This window comes from Pecten maximus, chromosome 4, assembly GCF_902652985.1.
Source record: "Pecten maximus chromosome 4, xPecMax1.1, whole genome shotgun sequence".
Classification (NCBI taxonomy): domain Eukaryota; kingdom Metazoa; phylum Mollusca; class Bivalvia; order Pectinida; family Pectinidae; genus Pecten; species Pecten maximus.
In genome coordinates this window covers 18,509,716-18,529,648 of record NC_047018.1, presented here as the reverse complement: position 1 = coordinate 18,529,648, position 19,933 = coordinate 18,509,716, and the positions used below count along the sequence as shown (strand labels likewise).

Below are 19,933 nucleotides of genomic sequence, written 5' to 3'. Positions count from 1 at the left end.
TAATTTACCTAACGATGAAACAAGAATGATAATTACGATGAAACAAGAATGATAATTTACCTCCTGAAACAAGAATGATAATTTACCTCCTGAAACAAGAATGATAATTTACCTCCTGAAACAAGAATGATAATTTACCTAATGATCTCGGAAGTGTTTAGTCATTGAAATATTTCAATATCACTGCTGTTAAATAATGAACACACACAATCTCTGTATATGCGTCCGGTCTCTGGGTTTCAGTCCAGAAACATGTTCTAACTGCATACCTGATATTTATTTAAGATGGCGCAGTGTGCAATCATTTTAAGTTTCTCGTAATAATAGTTCTTCTGAGCATATGTTTCTGTTTCATATATACGATAATGAATAAAATATCGTGTATCTTGTATCCTGGTGCAAGAAAAACATTGAAGAAAACTGGGAACAAAAATTAAGAAGCAAAATACTGATGGACTGGATATTCGGTGTCCCCATCCCTAGATAGACTACAATTTTACCGCCCCGCCTGTCATACCTGTTCGCGGAAGGCATCCGCCTGTTCCTTAAATCCGATGGATTCGAAAAAGATGACCACCTCCTCAATAGTCCAACGGGAAGCGTCTGGATAATGGCTAGCGTCCGGCCTGGACACTGCCGCTCTGGCCAGCTTCACAAACACCGGAAGTCTAGGGAAGACACCATTGAGTCTTTAAATATGGAAAAGGATACTAGCATTATTCGGCATTATATTTCTAACGTATTCCGTAAACCTCAGTGACAGTTAGTAAGCATTCATTATCCCATTGGATTGTCCGCCGACCCCTAAACAGTATCACCATCTCACCGTTATCGTCAGACCAATCCTATATTGGCCATGTCAAACCTGCTCAAACCATGACAAATGTTACAACACCTGATATCTCATTACGTTTGGTCAGAAACAACATTTTAGTATAAATATTCTTTTTAGATGCATACTTCGTGAGGATTTCGTCCCTCATTTTAAAGATTTTTACCAGATATTTGATCAATGACAGTCGGCGGCTCTGAATTAATTTCCACGAAGTGCTTTGTATCCGATAAACTTGTCAATTAAGGAATTAAGGATGGAAAACCCTAAATTATAGCCATCGATATCCACAAGGAAATATTTTCAACGTTAACATGTAAATGTTTTCAATATAAATTCAGGTTTAGAAATTGTTTATAATGACCTTGTCCATATCATTTAGCCAGTAAATATAACTATTCCGCATTTTGTTCGCACGCAGGAAACTCTGACTTGCATTGTGAAAATTTCGTTGATAATTCTTTATCTCATTATTTAATCTTGTAAGGTAGGAGACACAAAGACCAGCATGGGCAATTTTGAAATACATTTGCGTCGAAGTCACACGGCACAGAACAACTATCGATAAAGAAACTGAATATTCTCACGTCGATAACTAATTCCATGATGACGTGTATGGGGATTACGTTAGGAGTATCAAGGCAGATTAAAGTAACCTGATTTCCGTTCACGCACCTGTTGTCCTGGGTTTCTGGGTCATGTACGGGAGAATCGCATGGCGTTGGTAAACCGGAAGTCGTGCTACAGCCGGCTGAAATCAAGACTAGGCGTATCAGTAGAAATTTGATTTCATGCATAAAACAGAGCTGTTCTTTCGTATCCGATAACATCAATTTACATGTATGTATGAGTAAAAATTAAAATAAATGTCCGCATTTAATAATCATTCCACAATACCAGTATATCATGCTTATCAAAAACAATATTTTGACAGATATCAAACAAATCCTTAAATGTTTGGTGTTGGATCCAGAAAAAATTCGGCCAACTGTCTGTAGTGTAAACTCTACCATTGTGACTTGTTATTATTTCAAACTGTTCTAGTGTTTTATGATTTGTAGAAAGAAATGTTTATCATCCTTAAGTCAAAGACACTATCATGAAGGACGACTCTCGAATATAACCGTTCGGGGTATCCTTCTTTTAAATCAAAATATTTCACTATTCTGGAGACTTCTATGCGGGTTCCGTTCTCGGTAAATTTATATTTCAAAGCAGGCTTATCTAGGTTAACTGTTACCGTCAAACATTTAATATGTCGCCAGTCAAGTAAAGTAATGGTAGTTGTATATTCGATAAGGTTAGCGCTGTAATAGTTGTTATTTGCCGTGTGTAAGCATTTGCGTGTATTAAAATATTCATGACAACTAATACGTTTACATGTGTGTGACAATAGCCATGTTATAAAACCTGCCCGGTAGTATGTAATTAATTCTATAGCTATTGCCAGGTGTTCCCTTTATGTTGACAGAAATCGACATCTTTCCTTTACACACGCAGTCGTGGCTTTATTTTATCTTCACGTTATGAATGTATGAAGTGAACTAGTAGACTTATGGTAATGTGTGTATCTCTCTCCTAGTGATACTGTTTAAGTGTATTTCTCCAGGTAGTATGTGTATATCTCTCGCCATTGTAATGTGTATTTTTTCTAAAAGGCATTGTGTATATTTCTCGAAACGATCATTTGTAGAGTTCTATTGTGTTATGGATTATTAATTCACAAAACACAATACTTAAAGACAAACTAAACCTGACCCTATTTGAATACACGTGTTTCTTAACATCACCCAAGCTTACAACCTAGCTAGCATATATAAAAACACTAATATTTAAACAGAATTCCATGTATAAACATCATAAGCAACTTATCAATTTTTATCTATATATATATACATATCATAAATCTACCGAAGCGTTTCACATGTTCCTTGCGAAAAAACCCGAATAACTGCTATTTACTGTTACTTCTGGGTATTAACCATTTTAATATCTCTCATACGTGTTGTGTACCATAACACACTACGCAAGCAAATGCCAGTTAATTATTCATTAAGCATGACGTCAGCCCGATATATTATCAATACTATTCGTGTTCACACACACACACACACACACACTCCGCTAGCCATCCATTTTTACTGAACCCATCCGATCATACGTCATAACATCCTACACGACATTAAAATACAGGGATTCGATTAAACAACATGATAAAGTTTATTTACTTCATGCATTTGTTATGTATATATTGCTATATACATATATGTAAGCCGAATCACAAAAGTCGGTTAGCATAACATTACGTAATTTATTCAGCACAGACATATGTTAATTCGAGTTTCTGCCCAATGACTCGGAAACTTACGTGTGTTGTGAGGGTGTTCAATATGGCCGACTTCCGGTTTCGTGTCGACGCATGGAGTTTCTATATCTGCCATGGCAACGCCCTGATCTGTACATTCCGAACATATCCATTTTCCTAAAAATAAACACAATTTATTAAATGATCATTTTCCATAATCTGCGCGTGTACATTTCAATGACTTAAGAACGTCCTCTCGTGCTGAGGTAGGCATCGACACCTCGTGTATTTGTAAGATAACTCCGTAAAACAACGCTTTGATAAATGGGAAATACATAGAGATTCGTTTGATGTTCCTCTGTCTTCATATGACATTAACTTTTGTGCTGACATAAATCCCAAACAAACAAAAATCATCATCGCCGACGAGTCTAGCTCCAAAAGAACATTTCAAACACGATACGGCTGGTATCTCTGTAGTCCGTTTGGCTTTAAAGTACCAGAAAACGATTTGTCTAAGTTAAAAGCGTATCAAATTATTCTGTTCTTAAAGATATTTGACATGTTTGAGAATAGAATTGAATAACCACACAGTCATTCTGGTAATGCAAACTGATAGCACTGCTTTAGTGAAGTAAATTAAATTTAGATACATCATGGATTTCAAAACATTACGGATAAGACGTAACAATTTAACTTCTGAGGTATTTAGGCAGTTGTTATATAACGACAGGAACAGGCTACCACGGAACGGAACAATATATGTGGCATAGGTTCTTGTATCAAAATACATAAAAATACGAAAATGTTACAAAGATAATTGTAAAATCAAAAAATAGCATATAAAGAAACCACAACGTGTTGTGATAGTCTTTTACGTGTCAAGAGATCACAGGAAAGATGAAACTGTATGACGTGCAGCATGTATCATGGTTCTAACGAAAGATGAAACTGTATGACGTGCAGCATATAGCATGTTTCTAACAATCACTCAGCAGCACGAAAAGTGTTTCACATTTAAACATACTGATATCGTAGTTTTGCATATGCATTGGTTACGAGATCGGACAAAAACTGAAAGAGGGGATCATAGGTCAAACATTGGAAGAGGGGATCATAGGTCAAAAACTGGAAGGGGAGTTCATAGGTCAAACACTGGAAGGGGAGTTCATAGGTCAAATACTGGAAGAGGGGATCATAGGTCAAACACTGGAAGGGGAGTTCATAGGTCAAACACTGGAAGGGGAGTTCATAGGTCAAATACTGGAAGAGGGGATCATAGGTCAAATACTGGAAGAGGAGATCATAGGACAAACTCTGGAAGAGGGGATCATAGGTCAAACACTGGAAGAGGGCATTATAGGACAATCACTGGATGAGGATATCATAGGACAAACACTGGAAGAGGGCATTATAGGACAATCACTGGATGAGGATATCATAGGACAAACACTGGAAGAGGATATCATAGGACAAACACTGGAAGGGGAGTTCATAGGTCAAATACTGGAAGAGGGGATCATAGGACAAACAATGGATGAGGAGATCGTAGGACAAAAACTGAGAGAGGAGTTCATAGGAAAAACTCCGGAAGAGGAGATCAACTCAAACATACCGTTTGTGTTTGTCCAAACAATTAACAAACATTGGCGATGTGTTACAACATCATTTGCTTAAAATGTGAATATTTCATATATCGATAAAATGGGTCTTCGGAAAAGTCTTTTCGATATATTTCTGTAGGACCTATAGAAAAGAACGTGCACTGAAAAGTGGTTTTATTTAGACTGACAGGGTGTACTCTATCCTGTATGCATTGCTACGAGTGCATGCACGATCACGTATGAGTCAATACGTGGGTTCATATTACAACATGGTATACAACCTTTGTATTGTTAAGTCACATTTAAAAATAGATTTTAACATGACTAGATCAAGTGAGTGTTTTGTTAGTATGTGTTTCTATTTCAAACGAGCGACAGGGAGTCCACTAGGCCCACATGGCAGACTAGCTGTAACACAGTGTATTTTAATAATTACCGATGGCCTTTTCAGTTAGTAATCAGTTCTAATGACACGTTGTGTGACACTATTCCTACGTGTTATAAGACGGTAAAGTTGATATAATCCATAACAAGAGATCCCAGAGGGATCTTGGCGCCCACCATTGAATGATCTTTATAGGTTCCATGTCAGATTGATCTTTTCTCTACTTTTCCCTTCCTCTAAGTCTTACTAATCTGTGTAAATTCAGAAACAGCCCTCTAGTACTTTGCAAACAATTTAAGATTTAGCGATAATGGCTGTCTGTTGTTTTCGGATTGGTCCGAAAATGCAACACCAGGGACCAAGGGGAGCCTACATATGAAATTCGAGAAAGATCCCTTCAGTACCTTCTGTAAAATAGCGATAACAAACTTCAATTGTCAAAATACAAGATGGCTGCCTGTCGGGCAGGTTGTTTTCTGACTGGTCTCAAAATCCAATATGCATAACTAGGCACAGAGGGCAACCTACAAATGAAATTTCAGAAAGATCCCTTCAGCAATTTCTGATAAATAGCGATAACAAACTTGAATTGTCAAAATCCAAGATGGCTGCCTGTCGGCCATGTTGTTTTCCTATTGGTCCCAAGATGCAATATGCAGAACTACAGACCAAGGGCAACTTACAAAAACGTTTGAGAAAGATCCATTCAGTACTTTCTCAGAAATAGCGATAACAAACTTCAATTGTCAAAATCCAAGATGGCTGCCAGTCGGCCATGTTGTTTTCCGATTGGTCTCAAAATGTAATATGCATAACTAGGCACCAAGGGGAACCTATATATGAAATTTGAGAAAGATCCCTTCAGTACTTTCTGAGAAATAGCGATAACAAACTTCAATTGTCAAAATCCAGATGGCTGCCTGTCGGCCATGTTGTTTTCCGATAGGTCTCAAAATGCAATATGCATAACTAGGCACCAAGGGGAACCTACATATGAAATTTGAGAAAGATCCCTTCAGCACTTTCTCAGAAATAGCGATAACAAACTTCAATTATCAAAATCCAAGATGGCTGCCTGTCGGCCATGTTGTTTTCCGATTGGTCTCAAAATGCAATATGCATAACTAGGCACCAAGGGGAGCCTACATATGAAATTTGAGAAAGATCCCTTCAGTACTTTCTCAGAAATAGCGATAACAAACTTCAATTATCAAAATCCAAGATGGCTGCCTGTCGGCCATGTTGTTTTCTGATTGGTCTCAAAATGCAATATGCATAACTAGGCACCAAGGGGAATCTACATATGAAATTTGAGAAAGATCCCTTCAGTACTTTCTCAGAAATAGCGATAACAAACTTCAATTATCAAAATCCAAGATGGCTGCCTGTCGGCCATGTTGTTTTCCGATTGGTCTCAAAATGCAATATGCATAACTAGGCACCAAGGGGAGCCTACATATGAAATTTGAGAAAGATCCCTTCAGTACTTTCTCAGAAATAGCGATAACAAACTTCAATTATCAAAATCCAAGATGGCTGCCTGTCGGCCATGTTGTTTTCTGATTGGTCTCAAAATGCAATATGCATAACTAGGCACCAAGAGAAACATACATATGAAATTTGAGAAAGATCCCTTCAGTACTTTCTCAGAAATAGCGATAACAAACTTCAATTGTCAAAATCCAAGATGGCTGCCTGTCGGCCATGTTGTTTTCCGATTGGTCTCAAAATGCAATATGCATAACTAGACACCAAGGGGAACATACATATGAAATTTGAGAAAAATCCTTTCAGTACTTTCTGAGGATTAGCGATAACAAGAATTGTTTACGGACGGACGGACGGACGGAGGGACGGACGGACGGAGGGACGGACGGACGGACGGACGGACGGACCACGGACCACGGACGCAGGGCGATTTGAATAGCCCACCATCTGATGATGGTGGGCTAAAAATATAAAGGATGTCCGAAAAATGGCTATCGCAGAGTAATCTAGAGGGCGTGGCCTGAGGTAAGATGTATATGGTACATTGACAACTGAGTATAGGGCGTGGCCTGAGGTAAGATGTATATGGTACATTGACAACTGAGTTTAGGGCGTGGCCTGAGGTAAGATGTATATGGTACATTGACAACTGAGTATAGGGCGTGGCCTGAGGTAAGATGTATATGGTACATTGACAACTGAGTTTAGGGCGTGGCCTGAGGTAAGATGTATATGGTACATTGACAACTGAGTTTAGGGCGTGGCCTGAGGTAAGATGTATATGGTACATTGACAACTGAGTTTAGGGCGTGGCCTGAGGTAAGATGTATATGGTACATTGACAACTGAGTTTAGGGCGTGGCCTGAGGTAAGATGTATATGGTACATTGACAACTGAGTTTAGGGCGTGGCCTGAGGTAAGATGTATATGGTACATTGACAATTGAGTTTAGGGCGTGGCCTGAGGTAAGATGTTTATGGTACATTGACAACTGAGTTTAGGGCGTGGCCTGAGGTAAGATGTATATGGTACATTGACAACTGAGTTTAGGGCGTGGCCTGAGGTAAGATGTTTATGGTACATTGACAATTGAGTTTAGGGCGTGGCCTGAGGTAAGATGTATATGGTACATTGACAACTGAGTTTAGGGCGTGGCCTGAGGTAAGATGTTTATGGTACATTGACAACTGAGTTCGCCTTAAGCGCCCAAAAACAAGATAAAAGACGGTCACAGAAAGAAAGGCATCAAACTTAAACGGAACAATTTAAAAAGCTAGCATTGTATTTAAAATGTAACTGTGTCATAAACGGTGGTAATTGTGTAATAAACGTGTGGTAACTGTGTCATAAACGGTAATAACTGTGATATAAACGGTAATAACTGTGTTATAAACGGTATAACTGTTATAAACGGTAATAACTGTGATAAACGGTAATAACTCTGTTATAAACGGTAATAACTGTTATAAACGGTGTAACTGTTATAAACGGTAATAACTGTGTTATAAACGGTAATAATTGTGTTATAAACGGTAATAACTGTGTTATAAACGGTAATAACTGTTATAAACGGTGTAACTGTTATAAACGGTAATAATTGTGTTATAAACGGTAATAACTGTGTTATAAACGGTAATAACTGTTATAAACGGCATAACTGTTATAAACGGTAATAACTGTTATAAACGGTGTAACTGTTATAAACGGTAATAACTGTGTTATAAACGGTAATAAATGTGTTATAAACGGAAAAAAACTGTTATAAACGGTAATAACTGTCATAAACGGTAATAACTGTGTTATAAACGGTAATAACTATGTTATAAACGGTAATAACTGTGTCATTAACTGCAATAACTGTTATAAACGGTAATAACTGTCAAACGGTAATAACTGTCATCAACGGTAATAACTGTCATAAATGGTAATAGCTGTCATAAACGGTAATAACTGTGTTATAAACGGTAATAACTGTCATAAACGGTAATAACTGTTTCAAACGTTGTAACTGTATCATAAACGTGTAACTGTCATAAATGGTGTAACTGTGTCATAAACGGTGTTACTGTGTCATAAATGGTGTTACTGTGTCATAAACGTGTAACTGTGTCATAAACGTGTAACTGTATCATAAACGGTGTTACTGTGTCATAAACGTGTAACTGTGTCATAAACGGGGTAACTGTGTCATAAACGTGTAACTGTGTCATAAACGGTGTTACTGTGTCATAAACGGTGTAACTGTGTCATAAACGTGTAACTGTGTCATAAACGATGTAACTGTATCATAAACGGTGTTACTGTGTCATAAACGGTGTTACTGTGTCATCAACGTGTAACTGTGTCATAAACGTGTAACTGTGTCATAAACGGTGTAACTGTGTCATAAACGTGTAACTGTGTCATAAACGTGTTACTGTGTCATAAACGGTATAACTGTGTCATAAACGGTGTTACCGTGTCATAAACGTGTAACTGTCATAAACGGTGTTACTGTGTCATAAACGGTGTTACTGTGTCATAAACATGTAACTTTCATAAACGTGTAACTGTGTCATAAACGGTGTTACTGTGTCATAAACGTGTAACTGTGTCATAAACGGTGTTACTGTGTCATAAACGTGTAACTGTGTCATAAACGTGTAACTGTGCCATAAACGTGTTACTGTGTCTTAAACGGTGTAACTGTATCATAAACGGTTTTAACTGTGTCATAAATGGTGTTACTATGTCATAAACGTGTAACTGTGTCATAAACGGGGTAACTGTGTCATAAACGTGTAACTGTGTCATAAACTGTGTTACTGTGTCATAATAGGTGTTACTGTGTCATAAACGGTGTTACTGTGTCATAAACGTGTAACTTTCATAAACGTGTAACTGTGTCATAAACGGTGTTACTGTGCCATAAACGTGTAACTGTGTCATAAACGTGTAACTGTGTCATAAACGGTGTTAACTGTGTCATAAACGTGTAACTGTTTCATAAACGTGTAACTGTGTCATAAACGGCGTAACTGTATCATAAACGTGTAACTATCATAAACGTCTAAGCGTGTCATAAACGTGTAACTGTGTCATAAAAGTGTAACTGTTTCATAAACGGTGTTAACTGTGTCATAAACGGTGTAACTGTATCATAAACGGCGTTAGTTTGTCAGAAACGTGTAACTGTATCATAAACGGTGTTAGTGTGTCATAAACGGTGTTACTGTGTCATAAACGTGTAACGGTTTTATAAACGTGTAAATGTGTCATAAACGGTGTTAACTGTGTCATAAACGTGTAACTGTGTCATAAACGTGTAACTGTTTCATAAACGTGTAACTGTGTCATAAACGATGTAACTGTATCATAAACGTGTAACGGTGTCATAAACGGTGTAACTGTTACACTACAGTGGGTACCGCTAGGAAGTAGAACGCTGCGCGGACTCGTCACTGGCACTCATGTGACCCCATTCGGTTTTCTCGTGTAGCATTGTTTACAAACATCAAGATGTATATTTATAGAACATATCTACGGCATAGGCTCGTGTATCGATATATCTCAAACCAAGTTTACTGTTTATAAGAACCCATCGTTAAATGAGTATGGAATCCACATTATAGTCGCTTTAATAATTAAGGCGAGCAATTAACATGACCTTAACGCAAAAGCGAGAGGATACGATTCTGACGTTAGTTTGCTCACAGGCGTCTGTGGTTTGCTCTACCGGATGGGCATGTCTGTTGATTGAGACCAGTGACTTGGCCAATTTGTTTTAATGAATTTTGTTATAAGATATATACAATAAGAGTAAGGCAGTGTGCTGGTTTAATGGGTAATTTGTTATAAGATATATACAATAAGAGTAAGGCAGTGTGCTGGTTTAATGGGTAATTTATTATAAGATATATACAATAAGAGTAAGGCAGTGTGCTGGTTTAATGGGTAATTTGTTATAAGATATATACAATAAGAGAAAGGCAGTGTGCTGGTTTAATGGGTAATTTGTTATAAGATATATACAATAAGAGTAAGGCAGTGTGCTGGTTTAATGGGTAATTTATTATAAGATATATACAATAAGAGTAAGGCAGTGTGCTGGTTTAATGGGTAATTTGTTATAAGATATATACAATAAGAGTAAGGCAGTGTGCTGGTTTAATGGGTAATTTATTATAAGATATATACAATAAGAGTAAGGCAGTGTGCTGGTTTAATGGGTAATTTGTTATAAGATATATACAATAAGAGTAAGGCAGTGTGCTGGTTTAATGGGTAACTTTTTATAAGATATATACAATAAGAGTAAGGCACTGTGGTGGTTTAATGGGTATTTTGTTATAAGATAAATACAATAAGAGTAAGGCAGTGTGCTGGTTTAATGGGTAATTTGTTATAAGATATATACAATAAGAGTAAGGCAGTGTGCTGGTTTAATGGGTAATTTATTATAAGATATATACAATAAGAGTAAGGCAGTGTGCTGGTTTAATGGGTAATTTATTATAAGATATATACAATAAGAGTAAGGCAGTGTGCTGGTTTAATGGGTAATTTGTTATAAGATATATACAATAAGAGTAAGGCAGTGTGCTGGTTTAATGGGTAATTTATTATAAGATATATACAATAAGAGTAAGGCAGTGTGCTGGTTTAATGGGTAATTTATTATAAGATATATACAATAAGAGTAAGGCAGTGTGCTGGTTTAATGGGTAATTTGTTATAAGATATATACAATAAGAGTAAGGCAGTGTGCTGGTTTAATGGGTAAGTCCTCACTTAGCAGCATTATTGATTTTTTCGTTTCCAATAACTTCGGTCTGACCGGAAAGCCAACATAGGATTACTTACAGAATATTACAATTCCGTGAATACGAAACAGATTTCAGAATGAGAAATTAAATCTCACAGTATTGTTTTGGTAATGTAACAATAGAAATGGCCGACCTGGACCTTTATCTAAAGGGTATATCTATATATTATGGATGTTTATAATATTCTATCGCTCAGTTTTACTCTTGCGGTGTCCAACATGCCATTGTCCCTGTATAATGCATCTTAATCATTCATAAGAAGCCATTTTGAAGAGCTTACCACAATTAACCCAGCTGACCTGAAAATCAGCCGATAATAGTTTATCAAACTTGAAACCCCTTCACTCTAGCATACAAATAATTCAATGTCAGAATTAGTGGCATTTTAACTATTCTGAAGTAGTAGTATGAATTTTAATACGTTTGGCCACAGTGACATTTATTCTGGTAAAGGCCATGGTCCTTATAAGCAGACATGCTAAATTATCAACTTGCGGTTCAGAAAAAAATGCGTTTGAAGAGAACGATTGACGCTGGACGGACGAACGACGGACGCCACACTGCGGAAAAAGTTCACTTGCTCTTCGCGGCCACACTTAGGGCACGTGACAAAAAAGTTTATGACTGACCTGAAGGCTTGTCTAGCAACTGTGGTGTGTGGCAATTCATGTGGTATCCTTTGTCACAAGCGTCGCAGAACAGCATGGAATCCTATCAAAATAATAAACATTAGGTTTTAGAAATCAAATATCCTTATCACAAACCATGTTTCAAATAAGTAGTGCTTCAGTTGATATAAGATACTAAAAATGTACAGTGCGGTTTTGATATAAACATTCTGAGGGCAGATAAAAAGCATTTCACAGTTATCTGTGACATAACCTGCATGAATGCATTATGGAGTGATGGACAGATGTCCGTCTTCGGTGATACATGGCTGTCCGTCCTTAAATCCAATTATTAGCTTTCGATATACATGTCCATATCTTCTCTACACCCATGGGAATTCTGGTGACATGATCCATGATTCACAATAACCGGTTGGGTGGTACCCAAGACACCAAAAATTGACCAATCGCTAAGCAGTAAGAATTATTACCTGCTAATTTAATGAACGTATTGTTCCAAAGTATAAGTACGGGTAGAAACTATTTCCTGGAAACATTGGACTGTTCCCATGTCAATGTACTATCTACTTTTTTATGTATTGACATTGCGGACCCTACCTGCAGTACCCACAGGTACTTTGGGTAAGAAGTTATATTTGTATATATATACTATATAGCCGCGTATTACTATATACAATAGAGCTAGGCTATATAGTATATATACAATGTATATACAAATATAATTTCTTACCCCAAGTACCTGTGGCAGTACCTGAGGGTTCGTTATAGGTGATAGCATAACTAGGCATTTCAGGGGTGAGGTTGACAAAATACGACAACCGATATGTCAATATATCCATGATATTGTGACATACGCACATGTGTTTGAAATGCCAATAGCTATCATACTTTCAAGCCTCCATCCCCATGAAAATGAAGTACTGTCGAGTATAGAAATATTGATTTTTATATTATTTCTCTCTATCACCTATCTATCGCCCAGAGAGTGAAGATCTACGCTACTCCGACCTTTAAATCGATGAGTTCCTATCCCTATTTTCTATGATAGCCTGGATACAGTGACGTATGTCAACCCCTAATCGTGACCGTATCGAAAGATCTGGTGAACGACACCGGATGATGACGTTGTATTCACTATACAACTTTTTCATCAACCCATACAATTACAGCCGACCGTATAGTCTTCTAGAAAACGCTAAGATCTGGGAGTCTTATATATCTTATTATCAAGGTTTAGAATTTCCTCCGTCGCCTTTTGAGCATCAACACTTTAGGCCCTTAACATTATTAATGAGCCATAGAGGGACGAAAAAGTCGTATGATATAATTTAATTTATTTTGACTCTATTGCATCTAACCAAATTTGTATCAAAATGTGTTGACATCTTGTGTCTTTTATAAAATCCTTACAAAGGTACATTGTGCATTTAAAACACATTTTTCTGACCTTGGCCATAGCCTATCTACAGCCCCACCCCTCTCTTTAGACCCCCGTGCCTGACTTACTGGGTCCCCGGAGTCGAGACAGAGACAACAGGTCTTGCAGTCCATACATTGCCATGGATACTGACTTGCTCGCTGCGCCAGCACTTCTGAATATTCCATACATGTCGGATGAGCTGAAAATAGAAATGAACGGTATTTTATTTCCATCGGATTAAGTTACGTCCAAGCAGCTGATCCATGAAAAGCATAGCTGCATGACGTGTTTATAAATCCTACACAGTTCCAAAGAGAATTCTGGCAAAATTCAATACTGGAATATGGCAATGATTTGATTCTCTTAAACCGATACAGTGTAGGGAATTATATACAGGACATATACATGGGCAAAAAGAGAATTTATCTTGTCACCTACATGTCATTAATTACAATATTAAACAGATTGTTGAACTTTAAGTATTGGGTCTTTTAAAATATTATCTGGATAACAATTTCTTCCTGTTTAAAAGATAAACAGGAAGTTTTCCGTACAAGGCAAAACTACTGCTATAGAGGCAAGTGAAAACAAGTCTCTAAAATAGTCGAATAAAAATGTTACTCGGGGAAAAACAACTTAATACATGTGCCATGATTATAAAGACTCACATATTTCAAAGAGATCAGTCAAAAAAGTGAATATCTCGAGGAAAGATTAATTTCTGTAATACAATAAGATTATATCTCTTTAAAAACCTTCTGATCAAAATACAACTCAGTAAAAAGATATTACATATCATAATTACTAAGTTAATCAAGGCCAGAGTTGCTTTTAATGTGCCACATCGAGAGACAAACGCCAATTATCTAGATTCGGTAGACCAGGGGGACCTTATAACACCAATCCGCAAGCTCACAAATTCACAGAAAATGCGACTATACGTAGAACTTCACAAACTTATGTTTCTTATTCTTGATTAAAACCAAAAAAAAACATTAGAAAGTAAAAGCCCAATAGTCCACTTGACAGATGTGAGATATTCCTCAAGAAAGACTTCGTTACCATTTACCGCCCACGTGGGTATGAGACGAGACAGTTATCAACCATACACACGGAGACAAATACTAGTCTTATACGACCAATTTGTAATACTGACGGAGAAAACGAGTTTCATTTCCTCTACTAATCATTTAATACTAAACGTAGCATTATCTCCGTGAAAACATGTTTAAAATCTGCTTATCATCTTATCTATCAATATCCAGATCTATACAAGCTCTAAGTACGGAAATATTACCGCGCCGTGTAATCTAAATCAAGCCTTCTAGATAAAATCAGCAGAGATTCGCAAGCTGATTTGTACCACTGCTGTATTGCAAGCCGATGAGATAAACTTGTAGTTGTTTGTAAGGTTGTACTGATTCAAGCGGTGAGCACCAACGCGTGTTTTCCTAAATGGCAATATAACTGCTCGCTGTTCAAAACAACATAAGCAGCAACATCAACAAAAAATCCAACAGCAACAACCACAAATAAAGATCAACAGCAGAAATTAGCAGGTGCCCGTAACGTCTACATCATTAAAGCTAATTGCAGAAAAGGGGGCATGCTTCAATAAAAGCTTCGTTAAAAGGGAAGTACAATTTCAGCAAAATGTTTTCCGTTTTATCGATTCAACAATTACCCGCAAATCCATTTATTTCCTAGCTCGATAGCGTACATCCCCTTCTGATGACGGCGCAAAGGACACAACACTTTCAGTACCGTCTGGGGAAGTTGTCGGTCTATAAGTTCAAGTTCAGCTATGTATCACGTTTATCAACACTTAACAATTAACGATACAATCATTTCTAATTTGATTCAATCATCATATTATCGTATTTTCGGCGAAAAAAAAGTACTTTTGGTTTCATAAATGATAAGATTTAGAGAAAAAATGGACAAGATTCATATATTTACTATTAGTTTGTAAAGATAAATTTGTATCTCCGATCCATTATGTTATGATGGTAATGAAGCTTAAATTCGTTATATCGCCCAATTATCTGTTCAACGAAAGGCGTATAAGGTTTTAATCAAATATATCATTGCTTAAAAATTGTAATCCACGAGTTTTTTTTTTGTTTTTTTTTTTGTTTTTTTTTTATGTGGATCTTCTATTTCTCTGAAATGCTGACGAAATGCAAAAATTTGCCAAAACCTCATTTCAAATAGCTGCTGTAGTGTCGTTTCAGTACATCTAAAGCTCGATACCGTGGCCTCAGGCCAGACACTAGTGCTTTAACATCAGCAATGGAGTAATGTGACCATACATTACCGAATAACGATGGTCTATTGTATACAATTAATCGGTCTTGTTCAAGAAATAAAGGTTGATCTATTATTTTTCATCTAATGGTCAATATTTGTTTATTTCTTAAAGTAATACAGGGCTAGAAATTGACTATTGAAATACATCATTGGCTATGACAAGATCTATTATTGTAATAAATGAACATTCGTGGAAAAAAGTGAGTGCCTTTCTTTTTGTCACCTTAAAACACAGCTGTGATGTCATACTTTGTTATATGCAGATACGCGTATTTATCAACTGTAATACAGAATTTGAATATATCAACAACATTCTTGAAGTATAACCAATATCTAAGGTCCCATATAGTAGATTAACCGTGTACTATGATTTTTCCTGTAACAGAATGTTTGAACCACGAATCACTCTTTTTGCATCAAGCATAAATATATGTCCAAACACTGACAGACACATTTCTGGCATTAATTGTATTTCCTTTGAATTCGTTATTTTGGCAATAATATTTTGCAGCTGAAATCTTTTCCCAAGATTTACGGCGTATAGATAATGTACACAAAATTCATGAAATTCATTTCACATCATCCATTAAGAAATTCGCGAATAATCCTAGAATATAGCTGTAATATATCTTTAATGAAAAACGTGGAAACGTGAACAAATGTGGTATTAAAACCTTGCTTGTTTCATTTCATTCTTCGAAAGATACATGTATAATCCCAGAAATATATAGTAACCACTTTCTTATTTAAATCAATCGTATTCTTAATTTAATCAATGACCATACTGGATACCGCATGGAGTTCAAAATGTACCGTACCTGGACTGTTAGGAATACACCTTCACTGTCAGACGACATTATCCAAGTGAGAACAAACTCTACACGGGCATGCTCTACACACTTGTAAGGTATGTACTTGTACAAAAACATATGAAGAATGCTACATGACATAGAAACCCTGTATTAATTGTATCAATAGCTTTCATGGTTGATTGCACATACTCAACAGATATTGAATCTGTCCAATATTATTAACACAAAGAGGAGCGTGCTTTAAGTAATATATAAGCCTCGAACTGCCTATTATGTAAACTATTGGACAGTTTTCGGCGCCATGCGCCTGTGACTGAAATATTTTATATAATAGACAGGTTCCGGTTGATATCCTTTATAGCGTTTTCTATCCTGGGTTAATATACCCCTGCAATAAGCGCGAAGACCCAACACTTATGACAATTGTGATTTTACTGTGTAAAACAAAAAATATTTTCGAAATAACCTCTACTACAAAGGTATACAAGTACAGCAGAATTTGTCATACTATAGAGCCATAGTCTTTATAATACGAAAATACTGAAAAGGGAGGTGAATTCTCTGTGAAGAAAGGCATACCTACAACTCTGTTGTACTTTACAGTCTAAAATAGGGTACCCGTGACGAGAAATCGTGAATACAAGGCTTCTGGGGCAGATATTCTACATATCAAGGTAAAAAAAACTTCTGCAAAAACTATCGAGCCGTAATTACCGAAATTCTAAATGTCAAGGGCCATATTCTGGTAAACATGCGTGATAAAATTCAACGAATGGTGTTGGGAATTTTACTTGCAAAGTTTCATGGGCGGACGGCCGACAGACAGACAGAAACTGTGACTTTTAATTAAGTTTTTTCAAGTTTTTTTCACTCGCATATAATATGTTATACTCTGCTTTTCTAGAACTGGTTCTGTAAAATGTATTACCGTTGGGTTACTGAATTATGACAATTAACTTTACTCCAAAATCTTAAATCCATTGTGAATACTTGAATACAATGTTTAACGGGAACGCGATAAACGTTTGGGGTTCAACATAACAATTTCTTTAAATAGATCAACGAACAACAAGACAAAATCAATTATGATTTCTGTTAGTCCAAAACTGTTATCGAAATACTGTCCCGAGAATTGCTACAACTCAACTTCACCTAAACTTAATTACTTAATTGATTTTCTATAATATACAATATGTCTTAAAATGTATCAGGACAAAAAAATAGAACACTTCAAAAAACTTTTAGAAACTTGCACAGACAACATAAACAGCTTAGACAACACTTGTGCGTGACCGACATTTCTTGGCCCTGTACCTCTTTAGACAACACGTGGGCGTTACCGACATATCTTATCCCTGTACCTCTTTAGACAACACGTGTACGTTACCGACACATCTTATCCCTGTACCTCTTTAGACAACACGTGGGCGTTACCGACACATCTTATCCCTGTACCTGTTTAGACAACACGTGGGCGTTACCGACACATCTTATCCCTGTACCTGTTTAGACATCACGTGGGCGTTACCGACACATCTTATCACTGTACCTCTTTAGACATCACGTGCACGTTACCGACAACACTTAGCCCTGTACCTGTTTAGACAACACGTGCACGTTACCGGCATATCTTATCCCTGTACCTGTTTAGACAACACGTGCACGTTACCGACACATCTTAACCCTGTACCTGTTTAGACAACACGTGGGCGTTACCGACACATCTTAGCCCTGTACCTGTTTAGACAACACGTGTACGTTACCGACACATCTTATCACTGTACCTCTTTAGACAACACGTGGGCGTTACCGACACATCTTATCCCTGTACCTGTTTAGACATCACGTGCACGTTACCGACAACACTTAGCCCTGTACCTGTTTAGACAACACGTGCACGTTACCGGCATATCTTATCCCTGTACCTGTTTAGACAACACGTGCACGTTACCGACACATCTTAGCCCTGTACCTGTTTAGACAACACGTGGGCGTTACCGACACATCTTATCCCTGTACCTCTGACGACAACACGTAGGCGTTACCGACACATCTTATCCCTGTACCTGTTTAGACAACACGTGGGCGTTACCGACATATCTTATCCCTGTACCTCTGACGACAACACGTGCACGTTACCGACTCATCTTATCCCTGTACCTCTGACGACAACGCGTGCACGTTACCGACACAACTTATCACTGTACCTCTTTAGACAACACGTGGGCGTTACCGACATATCTTAGCCCTGTACCTGTTTAGACAACACGTGCACGTTACCGACATATCTTATCCCTGTACCTGTTTAGACAACACGTGCACGTTACCGACACATCTTATCCCTGTACCTCTTTAGACAACACGTGGGCGTTACCGACACATCTTATCCCTGTACCTCTTTAGACAACACGTGTACGTTACCGACATATCTTATCCCTGTACCTCTTTAGACAACACGTGCACGTTACCGACATATCTTATCCCTGTACCTCTTTAGACAACACGTGTACGTTACCGACATATCTTATCCCTGTACCTCTTTAGACAACACGTGCACGTTACCGACATATCTTATCCCTGTACCTCTTTAGACAACACGTGGGCGTTACCGACAACACTAAGCCCTGTACCTCTTTAGACAACACGTGGGCGTTACCGACATATCTTATCCCTGTACCTCTTTAGACAACACGTGGGCGTTACCGACAACACTAAGCCCTGTACCTCTTTAGACAACACGTGCACGTTACCGACACATCTTATCCCTGTACCTCTTCAGACAACACGTGGGCGTTACCGACACATCTTAGCCCTGTACCTCTTTAGACATCACGTGTACGTTAACGACACATCTTAGCCCTGTACCTCTTGCCCCGCAGTCTTTACAGACGAGTAGGTCTTCAGGTTGTCCGAGTCGATTCTGTCTGGACGTCTGCTTACAATAGTCACACCATAACGAGGCTGCTGGGACGGTCGGTGCCGCATTCCATGTTACCGGGGGCTCGTAACTGTAGAACCTCTTGAGTTTCTAAAAAGATAAAATTATAACTAGCTTGAGACAGTTAACAAAACACCGATCATCCATTTTTTCAGTTATATTTAGAACTCTAGAGGGTCGAGTGAACTGACGGAATAAACATTCAGTAATGTGTTGGAATCCCATTCGCGCGTATTTTTAATTAACGATCGTAACACTCTAATTCGAACATGCAAAATACACGTGGTTTATATTTAAAATAAACGTCATACAGATTAAGCGTATGTCGTTCTGATTAAGACATTACATTTTCGGAGTGATTGTACATACTACCAGTTTTCCACCCAACAGAAATTACAATAACT

General features: G+C 37.5%; 1 protein-coding gene across 1 annotated transcript in view; it reads right to left on the bottom strand.

Annotated features, from left to right (window-relative positions):
* LOC117325418 (histone acetyltransferase KAT6A-like) overlaps positions 1-19,933 on the bottom strand; it is a 44,415-nt gene that overhangs the window by 2,125 nt on the left and 22,357 nt on the right. Inside the window, exons 2-7 of the mRNA XM_033881603.1 lie at positions 19,457-19,619; positions 13,556-13,668; positions 12,050-12,131; positions 3,201-3,314; positions 1,508-1,583; positions 518-668 (exon numbers count right to left, since the gene is read on the bottom strand). Coding sequence (XP_033737494.1) covers positions 518-668; positions 1,508-1,583; positions 3,201-3,314; positions 12,050-12,131; positions 13,556-13,668; positions 19,457-19,619 — 699 coding nt within the window. The remainder of the gene's footprint in view (positions 1-517; positions 669-1,507; positions 1,584-3,200; positions 3,315-12,049; positions 12,132-13,555; positions 13,669-19,456; positions 19,620-19,933) is intronic.